The 12,113-nt window shown below is 44.9% G+C and overlaps 1 protein-coding gene across 2 annotated transcripts in view; it reads right to left on the bottom strand.

Annotated features, from left to right (window-relative positions):
• LOXHD1 (lipoxygenase homology PLAT domains 1) overlaps nucleotides 1-12,113 on the bottom strand; it is a 175,383-nt gene that overhangs the window by 124,995 nt on the left and 38,275 nt on the right. For both annotated transcript variants that reach the window (XM_051851250.3, XM_070050246.2), the window contains exon 6: nucleotides 5,331-5,479. In XM_051851250.3, coding sequence (XP_051707210.3) covers nucleotides 5,331-5,479 — 149 coding nt within the window. The remainder of the gene's footprint in view (nucleotides 1-5,330; nucleotides 5,480-12,113) is intronic.

The following is a 12,113-nucleotide window of genomic DNA, read 5'->3' as shown; positions in this document are numbered from 1 at the left end:
GAAATCTGCTGACTTGAGAAGTTTATTGAATCTGGAAAACAGAATCTTTACCAATAAACCCCTCTTTCAGGACAAAACTACTTGTGCAGATGAACCACAAAGGAAAAAGGCAATATTTGAATGAATACTTGAATGTTAGCAACCAAGACGAAGTTTATTGTAACAGCTGCAGTTGGTAGTGTGGGTGCTAGAATGTAATAGTCACTCAGTAAATGTTGGATATTGAGCATTAGTGGGTAATGTGAACACATACTGGCTGCTGGGGTCCCTGAAACCAGTTCCTCTCCTCATGATAGCCAAGGGTGCATGCTAGGCCAGTCTCTCCTACAGCAGGTGATGCATCCAGAGAATCGACCCTGGGAGTACAGGGACCCAGCAAAGCACGAGCTCTGCCACTGAGGAGCTGGAGCTGGAGCTGGAGCCTGGGGCAAGTCTCCTAACTGTTCCTCTCACCGTGAAACAGGCGGCCCAGGAGGAGGCTCCCTGGAAGCACCGTGTTCCATTTTGTGACTGTTGCTCTTTGGAAGTTGAATTCAGTGGTTGTTCAGCTGAACTGACCAACTGACACAATCACAGTAACTGCACTCTCAGGTGTGTGGACCCAAGCCATGTGCAAAGCCTAGGGGAGGGAGAGACCATTCCCAGGGAGAGGGACTTTAGAGGGGTGACAGGCCCATCAGTGAGGACCAAGAAATTCATCTGGGCAATTGGCCAAGGAGGAAGAGCAGGGACTTGACCTGTGATGGGGTAGGGGAGGCTAAAAAAAATTTGTGGAAAAATGGAATCAACATGCTTTGGGTACAAAACAGAATGGAACCCCATGCCTAGTTGTTTTCATACTATGCCCTTGGCACGAATTTTTGAAGACCCCTCATGGTGGCTTTGAGATTCATCCTACCCAGCCCTTAACCATAAACACAAGGGAGCTGTTGTCACACGAAATCCAAGGCAACCCAGTCTGGCAGCTTTGAGGAACAGGTATAGGAAAGTGTCATATCTGGAATCCCATTCCTTTAACTGTTGTCTTTGGGGAGACAAAGGTGAGCGGAGCAATCAGAAGAATTAGGGAGGGCGGCCAGGAAGGAGGTGGTGGGGGCTGGCTCCCAGGGTGTGCTTTCCGTGGGGTGACAGTTGGCCCTTGGTGTCCCCCGGCTCTGCTCACCCTGAGCCCCTCCTTCCTCCTTTCTCTAAACAATGCTTACCCTCTACCCCTGGAAAACCTCTCCTAAGCCCAGGCACGCTGGCCTCTACACTGCTTGAAGGGGCTTAATTTCTTCTCCCCAGGGAGCACTGTGATTTGGCTTAAGTTAAAGGAACAAACTGTAGGGATTTTTCAGAAGCCTGCAAACCTTTGAGACACACACCTTGGGGTTTTGGGGTGGCACAGACCGAGGAACCAGAATCTCCCCTAAACATAATGCTGTCCCCAAAGAGAATAAGCAGTCCCACATTGAAAGCAGCCTGCCTGGCCTTCTGGTTTAAAGTACTACCTGACTAGCAAACAAAAAGAAGTAGAGAAGAAAGGGAAGAAGGAGCGAGGAAGAGAGGAGAGAAGAAAGGGAGACGGCTTCCATACCATCAAAAAGGAAAATTCTTAGAAAACTTGGGCTGGGAATCTAGAAGCCACCCCTACCAACCACAAGGTGGCTAAATCCACACTCAGGAAGGTCCTACACTGAGTCCCACATTCCCCTAACAAAACAGAGACCCCAGAGCCAGTGCTATGCCGTTGTGGGTAAAGCTGCTGCCTGCAATGCCAGCATCCCTTCTGGGTGCCAGTTCACATCCCAGCTAGCCCATTTCCAAACCATCTCCCTGCTAATGGCCTGGGAAATACCCAGAAGATGGCCCAAGTACCTGGGCTCCAGCCACCCACGTTGGGAAACACGGATGAGGCTCCTGACTCCTGGCTTCAGCCTGGTACAGCCCTGGCTATTGCAGCTACCTGGGGAGTAACCCAGCAATTACAAGATTCTCTCTCTCTCTCTCTCTCTCTCTCTCAAAATAAATAAATAAACCTTGAGAAAGAGAGATACCCTCACAAATAAATAGAGGAGCAAGACCTCCTCTTCTGAACCCCTAAGCCCAACTATGAGGCATTTTCACCACTAAATTCTGGGAGGCCTGGCCCAGGGCTTCTCCTGAGGACCAGAGCAGAGGGCAACATGAGTGTGTGTACCCATCAGCTAAAGCCCCAGTAAAACAGCAATGCTGCATGGACTGGGAGGGCCAGGAAGGCCATAGAGCAGGTGCCAGCATCTCTGGTGTTTCCTGCTCGCCAGTTCATCTTGGTGGCTTTTTGTGTGAATATGAATGATGCACATTTGAAACCATTTCACATAAATACTTCAACAAGGTTTCACTTGGTGCATGTGCACCCTGCCAACAGAAAAAAAGAAAAAACCCAGAGACCTCCAGAATTACAGCCAGCACACGGAGTTATAAATTATGTTTCAGTTATTTCCACTTCAGCCTTTCAAAAGAAATATCCACCAACCTGTCAGAACAATACATGCTTTAGTCATGGGACTTCCATGAGTGATTTAGGGGTAAGTGTGCTGTTATTTTAACATTCGCTGTCATAATTTATAATATTTTCATGGCCTATAAAACCCAACCTCAAAATCAATCACTTTAGAAAAGCAGTGAGATGATAAATGCTGCCAACCCATGCAGGCACCTGAGAGCTTTACAGAATACTGGAGACAATATCATTACAACCGAAAAGCACGAGAGCAAAACTACGCTTTAGTGGTTGCTGACATACAAGGACACCTGGAAGTGTACGGCCTTCTGCTTCACATTGCTCCCACAGGAAACTCTTTCTCAAATCATACACATAGTTTTAAGATTGCATTCTCTTGCATAAAAGGCAACCAACCTGTGTCAAAGGTCCAGGCAATGGAAGTAAGAAAGCATCCCAGCAAGAGAGCGTTAATGTACCAAGATGGTGACAGCTAGGATCTGAGGAGTAGACAAAGAGCCTCTGCTCAGCCCTGGATGTGAAAGGGCAATTCAGAAACTGCCCAAAGGAGCCAAAGAAGAAGTGGAAGGAGCAGGGGGAGGGGAAGAAGGGAGATCTGATAAATGCCCTCTGTGCCAGGCATACCTTGACTGTTTTCTGACTCCAAGCCTCAAGAGAAACCCACTTCATGCAAGCTTGGAGAAAGAGGAAACACTGACTTAAGACCTTTTGAAAAAGCACCCCGAACTATTGAGGGGGGAGCTCACTCTAGAGTCCAAACAGCAGATGGTTTGCAGTGACTCGTGAGGTGGGGCTGAACCTAACCCCAACTGAGCTTCAAGGTATTCTCATCACACTGTGATGCCCAGGATCCTTCCAATAAAGCCCCTTTTCTATTTAAAAAAAAAAAAACAAACCAAGAATAGTAGAACTCAGGAAGCAACCCAACACAGGACACAGAAGAAGAAGAAGAATTCAGGAAATGGGTATGCTTGATAGACTGTAATAGGAGCAAACATCTTTCAGGATAGGAGGGCTTACTGCAGAGAAGCAGTGAGATGACACCAAAATTAGCTAAATTAAATAAGAACAGTCATCAAGAAACATAAAACTATGAGTAGATAGCAGCAGACACATCAAAGTTCCTAGAGCTCTGTATGTCCTCTCACCAACTCCCAGGAATTTACTGTACAAAGTAAGATGTACATAAACATAAGCTACCAGAATGTTTGTCAGAACACTATTTATAATATGAAGGTACTTCAAAAACTTTGTGGAAAATGGAGGGCCCTGCTTCTTTCAAAACAAGGTCAGACTTGCTGGAAAATTAAAGTCTTTGTTCCCTTTATCTTCCCCTCTCTTCCTGCCTAGGACACAGGTAAGCTGCCAGGAGGTTCAGCTGCCATCATGCAACCATGAGACAACAAATCAGAGGATGGAAGTCCCACACTGAGGCTGATGATGCAGGTTCCTCCACCCTGAGGTGACCATGTATGGGTTCCTGTGAGATGAGAAAGATGAACTCCTGACTGCCAAATTCACACTTCAGTTTCCTGATACTTGCAGCCAAATGCATTCTTAGCAGATACAAGAAGGCAAATGAAGTTAAGCATCAAGAAAAGCTCAGCTATCAGAAAGTCTCATTCTTTTCAGTCAAGTGGTTATAAACCTGAGGGTGCTCCGTTTAAAGCAATAATATCTTTTTCAAAATGTTTTCCAAAATACTTAACACATTCACTTCTTCCTATCATTTTGCAGTGACCTGAAATGGATCAATGCCATGACTAAGGGAACACGTGCAAAGGACTGGAGCCAATTTCCTAAATGCCTTCAGAATTCTGTGAATGTTTCATGATCCCATGGCATTTTGTGTCTTCTCCGAGTCCTCACCCCATTCAATCTGCTGTTGTGCCTCTTTCTCCTTATGACTTTCTGCTTAGGTTTAAAATTCCTGGGAACAAGTGTGCTTAGAATGGATTGGACACAAGCATAAGACTCTGAGCCAACAGTTGCAGGAGTTTTTCTCCAAAATCAGGACAGGGCAAGACACAGCCAGGGGTATGAGCTTTCCTTATGGCTTCTGAATGAGATGTGTTTGGCTGCTCAGAGGTTGTCTGACCTTCTTCTTCATTCTTACTGTATCCTAGATAAGTGAAATTACAAGGGATATGAGGTCTAAAATTTGAGGCGCAAAGCAACAACCCAAGAAAAGTCATGAGAAAGCTTAGGGAGAAGTTAAATAAACAGATGCCTCCAACGGGCAGAGTTAGAAAGGAGAGGCGCTAGTGGGCTAAGGTCAAGGCAAACCTCACAGTGGAGCCTTGAAGGTTGAGTAGGCACTGGCTGGGTTCAGATGAGAGAACTGGGCTGAGCATGAGGATGAGGTCTTGCAGATCATGAGCAGGGAGCATGGCTGACCAGCAGACTTAGGGAGAACAGTGGATGCGGCGACAGGTATTTTGCCTGATGGTGTAGATGCCCACATCTCATACAGGAATGCCTGGGTTTGATGCCTGCCTCCACTGTCAAGTCCAGCTTCCTGCTAATGCTCACCCTGGGAGGCAGCAGGTGATGGCTCAAGTAGTTGGGTCCCTGCTACTTATGTGGGAAACCCAGATGGTATTCCCAGCTCCTGGGTTCAGCACAGTTCCTGGCCATGGTGGGCTTTTGGGGAGCAAATCAGGGGTGTGAGCATTTTCCTAGATCAATAGTATATATAATTCTCCATTATATATATGATGTATTTAGAAAAGACCCCCCACACACACACGAGCAATGCAGATAAATCCAGAGAGGGAGGTTGCCCTGAAGAGCCAGAATCCCCCCTGCCAGGCCACTGGGACCACAGACATATAGCTGAACCCACCTTGGACAGGAACCAACCTGCAGACCCCCCCTTGTTGTTGTGGCCAACATTGATCTTCATCAGCTGCCCCAAATCTGGGGCATCCAGGAGGAACTTGTCTTCAGCTCCCTTTTCAAAGTTGTCCTTTTCATTTTCCAGCCTACGCTCCCCTGTGTGCACAGAGAGACAAGAAAATTTCAAACAAAAAAGACCAGAGGAGACAGAACCAAGTCCAAGCCTTGATGGTCCACCCACTGAAAGATGCTCTTCCGAAGACAACAAGGAGCTGTGCCTGAGATCTAAGGGCTCCTGGCATCCCCCAGCTTCGGGCCAGGTAGAGGCTTGCCTCGTGTGTGGCTTGTACCCAGGTCTCATAACTGCACCTCTGATTTCTACCTGAGTGCAAAGTTCTCTCCTGCTAAACTGACCTGTGCCCCCATCTCTAGACCTGAGGCCCTGCTCTGCTTTTGCCAGTTGCTTGTTCTGAACTGGAATGGCACCATAGCAGCTGGCACAGGAGCTGTGGCTGGGACCCTGACATCAGCCCACACACTTCCGTAGGCCTGCTCCTCTTCTGCAAAGCAGTGACAATAATTATTATCAGATTCTGCTGGGAGTTTCACATAGATTTTTTTTTCTCACTTATTCCTCACCACAATCCAAGGAGGTATTATTAACTCTGTCTTGCAAATGAAGAAACTGAGATTTAGAAAAAATAAAGAATTTGCCAAAAGTCACATGGGTAATAAGCACAGAGTTAGAACTGCAACCTATTCTTTTTACCTTGCGGTTGGCGACTGTTACGTTTTCATGTTTACATATGTACAAGTCAGATTAACCCTGACAACCCCACCCAAGCATTAACATTTTCCTTAAACCATCCTGTGTTATTTCTCTCCTAAAATTTAGTCCTTAGAATTTTTCCTAAAGTCTAAACTGTGACAGTTCAAGCACAAAGAAAATCACTTAAGACATTCAAGTCCACCATCCAGATTGAAGTGATTTAAGAGATGTTAATATTTTGTCAGGGCTTTCTTTATCTTATTTTAATTTATTTACTTGAGAGGGGATGAGGGACAGAGGGCACTCTCATTGGCTGGCTCACTCCCCAAATGCCTACAATGGCTGGAGCTGGGCCTGGCCCTGGCCCACTTCCAAGAGCCAAGAACTCAATTCTGTTCTCCCACACAGGTGGCAGGGACCCAACTACTTGAACCATCACTGCTATTTCCCAAGGTTGACAATAGCAGGAAGCTGGACTCAGGAGCCAGAGTTGGGAATCGAACCGGTGCACTCTGATGCAGAAGGCAGATGTCTTAACCACTAGACTAAACATCTGCTCATCTTTTTTTTTTTTAAGGAAATAAAATACAATAGATATATCCAAGGCCTCACTGTTCATCTCTTCTCTCCTCCTCCTCCCTTCCCAAAATAAGTGCCAACCTCAAGGTGGTGTGTGTCATGCCCATGAATGTTTGTACATGTATGTATCCATAAAGAAAGTACACTATTTTTGCATGTTATAGAATTTTACATAAATAATAACACAGTGCACATCTCTGCACTTTTAAGTTCCTCATATGTACACTGGAAATAATAACTGTGCCTACCACCCAGGGTTCACTGTGCCATTCACTGAATTCATGCCTACACCACCTGGAGCATGGTAGGCACCAAGGCATCATGGCCACAGGGGCTGCTGTTGCTGTTCCTGCTATCATTGTCACGTGCCTTTGTGCAGCGGGACTCTTTTCAGTTAACATTATGCCTTTGAGATCATCCTGGTTCCCCTGGAATCTTAGCTCATTCATCCAACTACTGTCTAACAGCCACTGGATAAAGCCACTCTTGTCTTCGCTGCCTTCTACTGATGGCCATTTCAGTTGTTTCTAAATTTTTGTTATTGCCAATAACACTGCAATGGACCCATCTCTTGCTGCACATTTGTTAGGAACTGCCCTGAGCACACAACTCCAAGTAGAATTTCTGGGCTCTGAGTAAGCTCAGGCTCTGTTAGGAAGGGTTGCAAAGTTCCCCTCTGAAATGGCTGTACTACAGTAATCAGTACCTGCAGTGTGCTAGGGTTCCCATTCTCCACATCATTGTTTTTTTTTTTTTTTAATTTTTTTTATTTATTTATTTTGACAGGCAGAGTGGACAGTGAGAGAGAGAGACAGAGAGAAAGGTCTTCGTTTGCCATTGGTTCACCCTCCAATGGCCGCTGCGGCCGGCGCGCTGCGGCCGGCGCACCGCGCTGATCCGATGGCAGGAGCCAGGAGCCAGGTCTTTTCCTGGTCTCCCATGGGGTGCAGGGCCCAAGCACCCGGGCCATCCTCCACTGCACTCCCTGGCCACAGCAGAGAGCTGGCCTGGAAGAGGGGCAACCAGGACAGAATCCGGCGCCCCGACTGGGACTAGAACCCGGTGTGCCGGCGCTGCTAGGTGGAGGATTAGCCTAGTGAGCCGTGGCGCCGGCCCCACATCATTGTTAACACATACATTTAAAACCCTCATCCAGCTTACATATAATGGTACATCTTTATAGTTTTATTTGCATTTCTCTACTTATCTGAGGAAATTGAGCATATGTTCATATATTTGTTGGCTATCTGGGCCTTACTCTTTCATAATTTTTCTATTCACATCCTTTATCCCATTCTTCTACTATGTTTCCTTTGTTGTTTTTATCATCTAGGGCAGTTTTTAGTGGACTTTGTCAATGTTTTCCTTTATTGTTTGTTCTTTTAATGAATTGCTTAAGAAGCCTTATTCATAAATTAGGATAAAAAAGATGCACTTAATGTTTCTTCTAAAAATTTTATAGTTTGATTTTTCACATATAAGACTTCAACCCATCTGGAAGTTCTATTTGTGCCTGGTGAAAGGTAGCAATCTAATTTTATCTTTTCTCATCTGGTTAGACAGTTGTTCAAATACCAGTAATTAAGCATTCATCTTTCCCTCTGATTATGACACCACCTTTATGCAGTTTTTTTAGATTCTTTCTTTTGTTTTACTGGTATATTTTGTTTATCCTCTACCTAAATCATATTGTGTCAGTTTTTAGAGATTTACAGTGTCAGATGGGATAAATATTTTTATATTATTAATACAGTGAATATTATTTTCATTATTTCAGCTTTTCTTGGCAATATTTAGCCCATTACAGTTCTACATGATTTTTTAAAATATTTATTTATTTGAAAGTCAGTTACACAGAGAGAGAAAGAGAGGCAGAGAGAGAGGTCTTCCATCCCCTGGTTCACTCCCCAGTTGGCCAGAGCTGTGCCAATTCAAAGCCAGGAGCCAGGAGCTTCTTCCGGGTCTCCCACTTAGCTGCAGGGACCCAAGGACTTGGGCCATCTTCTACTGCTTTCCCAGGCCATAGCAGAGAGCTGGATCGGAAGTGGAGCAGCCAGGACTCGAACCAGCGTCCATATGGGATGCTGGCACTGCAGGCGGCGGCTTTACCCACTACGCCACAGTGCCAGCCCCTACTTGATTATTTTTAATATTTATTTGAAAGGCAGACTGATAGAGACAGAGAAAGGGAAAGACAGGGAAAAAGACAGGAAAAATCTTCCATCTCCTGATTTACTCCCCAGGTGGCCACAACAGCCAAGTCTTGACCAGGGCAAAGCCAGGAGCCTAGAACTCTACCTGGGTCTCCCACGTGGGTGGCGTGGACCCAAGTTTTTGAGCCATCTTCCATTGCCTTCCCAGGTGAATTAGTAAGAAGCTCTATCAGGACTGGAGCGGCCAGGATTTGAGCCTACACTCTAAGATGCTGTCCTGCGAGGGGCAGCTCACCTGCTGCATCTCAATGCCAGCTCCTACATGAATTCTAACAGTGGCTTAAAATGTGAGGTGTTGCCTCCAAGGAATTTGACTGAAATATCACTGCACTTATAGGACCATCTGGAAAGACCTATATCTTAATAAATTTGAATCTTTCCTCTTCTACGAAAATATTTCTCCATTTATTTATATATTTTTATATATCCTTCGATGAAAACATTATATTTTTCCCCAGGAAGCTTAAGAAAAGAGCTTAACTATTCTTAGCCATCTTACAATTGCCAAGATAACAGTATATCCTTAACTGTGCGTTATTTTTATAATTTTTGTATATTAATCTTATATTCAGCACCTTTGCTAAACTTTCTCTCCCTGATTCTAAAACTTGTGAATTCTCCTGGATTTTGTAGGTGATCAGGGATATTTTACGAAATTGAAAGCTTGTTCTTCATTTTCAACTGTTAACAGCTTTCATTTCTTTTTCTTATCCATTTTTCTGGCCCTGGGACTTCCAATACTGTGGTGATTGAAGTAATCATTAGCTAGACATTTCTTTTGTTCCTGGACTTAAGGGGAGTCCTTTCAATGTTTCAAAATTAAGCAAAGTGCTCACGTGCATTTTAGTAGATAACCTAATCCTTTTCAAGAAGGTTTCTTTTTTTTTTTTTAATGTTCATTTACCCATCTGATAGGCAATAAGAGAAAAATTGACCTTCCATTTGATGGTTCACTCCCCAAATGCCCACAACAGCCAGAGCTGGGTCAGGCTGAAACCAGAAGGCTAAAACTCCATCCGGTCTCTTAGGTAGGGACCCAGATATGTAAGCCACCCTCTGCTGCTTACCAGGATGCATTAGCAAGAAGCTGGACTGGAAGCAGAGTAGCTAGGACTCAGACCAGCACTCCGGTACAGGATGCAGGTGTCCCACCCAGCGGCTTAGCCCTCTGTCCCACAACAGCTGCCCAAAGGCTTCTTTCTGTTCCTAGCTTCCTGCGGTTCTGTTTGTTTTAAATCACCACTGCAGGGGAGGCCTCATCCCGTCCCAGAGTGCCTGCTTGCAATTCCCAGATCTGCACCGCATTCCAGCTTCCTATTAAGGCGCACCCAAGAATCTAGGACCCACCCACCCACATGGGAAACCTGGTTTGAGTTCTGGGATCCTGGTTTTGGCTTGGCCCAGCTCTGGCTGTTGCATTTGGGGAATGAACCAACAGATGAAAGATCTTTCCCTTCTTTGCCTTTCAAGTAAAAAGGAAGGAAGGAAGGAAGGAAGGAAGGAAGGAAGGGAGGGAAGGAAGGAGGGGGGGAGGGAGGGAGGGAGGGAGGGAGGGAAGGAAAGCTTTAAAATCATGATTACAAAATTCATTGCCTCTATCAAGATAATTCTGTTTTTTCCTTTAATCTGTTTCTGTGATAAGTTATTTGAAAAGGTTGAATAATGTTAAATTATATTTGAATTCCTGGAATAAACCATGCAGAGGAGAAACTCTCCCAGGCTGATGCTTGGGTGAATTTTAATTGCTGCTCTAATTTCTTTAATGATCACAGATCTCCCTGGAAACTGGCTGCAGCAAGTCTGGAAGACAATCAGTCCTTTTGCGATGCTGAGATGACAGGACAGGCGACATTATACAGTGACAATCACAAGTCTTGTACCCCTCCGCAGGGTCTTCACCATGCCTAGGGAGAGCCTTGTGCTCCACAAGCATGAGTTACTGATGTGGTCGGGGAGTCTCCCACGCTGTATTCCTGCTGGATCCTAGCCCCAGGAAGGACCTCTCACAATGCCATACAGAGACCTCCCAGCCCCAGGGCCAGTGTCTCTTCCAGGCCTTCAGTCTTGCCCTGGAGATCCTTCTGGAATGTCCCCGAGAGTGATGGGAGCAGAGACCTGAACATCTTCTATTGTTACTACCTCTGCTAGCTCTCCCAATTTAGTTCTGCTGCAGAGGATGAAAATAAGACAGGCTACCAGACTATTCACGTATGGTTACTTCCTTGATTGATAAATTAGAAATGTGCTGTTTGGCTTCTAAACAGGGTGAGATGTTGGAGTTTCTTCTAATTTTGTTGCCATATGGTTGAAGAATGCCGTCTCTTCTCACTGACTCCTGGGCTGGTTAAGGCTTGCTCCGAGGTTTTGGACGTGGTCACCCCGTGCCCGGGAAGACTGTGTTCACTCCCCGCTGATGGGTTCATCCGCACACCCCCATGAGCTCAAGCTGGAGAGATAAGATTCTTTCTACCCACATTGAGCCTGTATCCATTGGACTGAGATTTTTACCCAATTTAGTTGATAAAAACATTTATCAAAAAATTGATAAAAGCATTCATCAAGTTACTCCAAGAATTCTGTAAAACTTTGCTTCACAGATTTTGGGGATATGTGGTTAAATTCATACAAGTCCAGAATTACTCGTCTTGTCATTCTCTAACAGTATACTTCACATTCTAACAAAGTGGCTGGCCTTAAGGTTTAATTTGACAGATATTAATATAGCTATACCTATATTAACTTGCTGATATTCTCCTGGAATATTTTATTCCATCTTACTTATTCTCAGACCCTTCGGTATCATATTTAAGCTGGTTTCTCTTTTCTTTCCATCTAATATGAGGATATATATCTTTTCACTGATACTCAGTGATACATTTAGTTATTGTTTATTGTGATTACTGATACATTTATCTTACCTTTTGCTATGGGCCATGCTTTTTCTTTACCCTCTTTTCCCTTCCCTTTCAGATTGAGTCACGTCCCTTCTATTGGTCTGCAAGTTGTAGAAACTCTAGTTTTTGGTGGTTACTTTTACAGCGTTAATGTGCATACCTGACCTATTAAAGTGTACAAGTTACTCTTCATCTCTACACTTCTGAGGGTGGGGGATGAGCTGGGGCTGAGAAACACTGTTTTTAACTCTAACCATCTGCTTTCCTTCTCACATACTGTTGCTTTTAGGTGTTTGGGGTCCACATTTCCTCGTGCCCTGCTCTCAGCCATTACT

Source organism: Oryctolagus cuniculus, chromosome 10 (genome assembly GCF_051225735.1).
Source record: "Oryctolagus cuniculus isolate XC-2025 breed Fujian yellow rabbit chromosome 10, ASM5122573v1, whole genome shotgun sequence".
NCBI classification, from domain to species: Eukaryota; Metazoa; Chordata; class Mammalia; order Lagomorpha; family Leporidae; genus Oryctolagus; species Oryctolagus cuniculus.
Note: the sequence above shows the minus strand (reverse complement) of the source record. Positions and strands in the feature narration are given on the sequence as shown.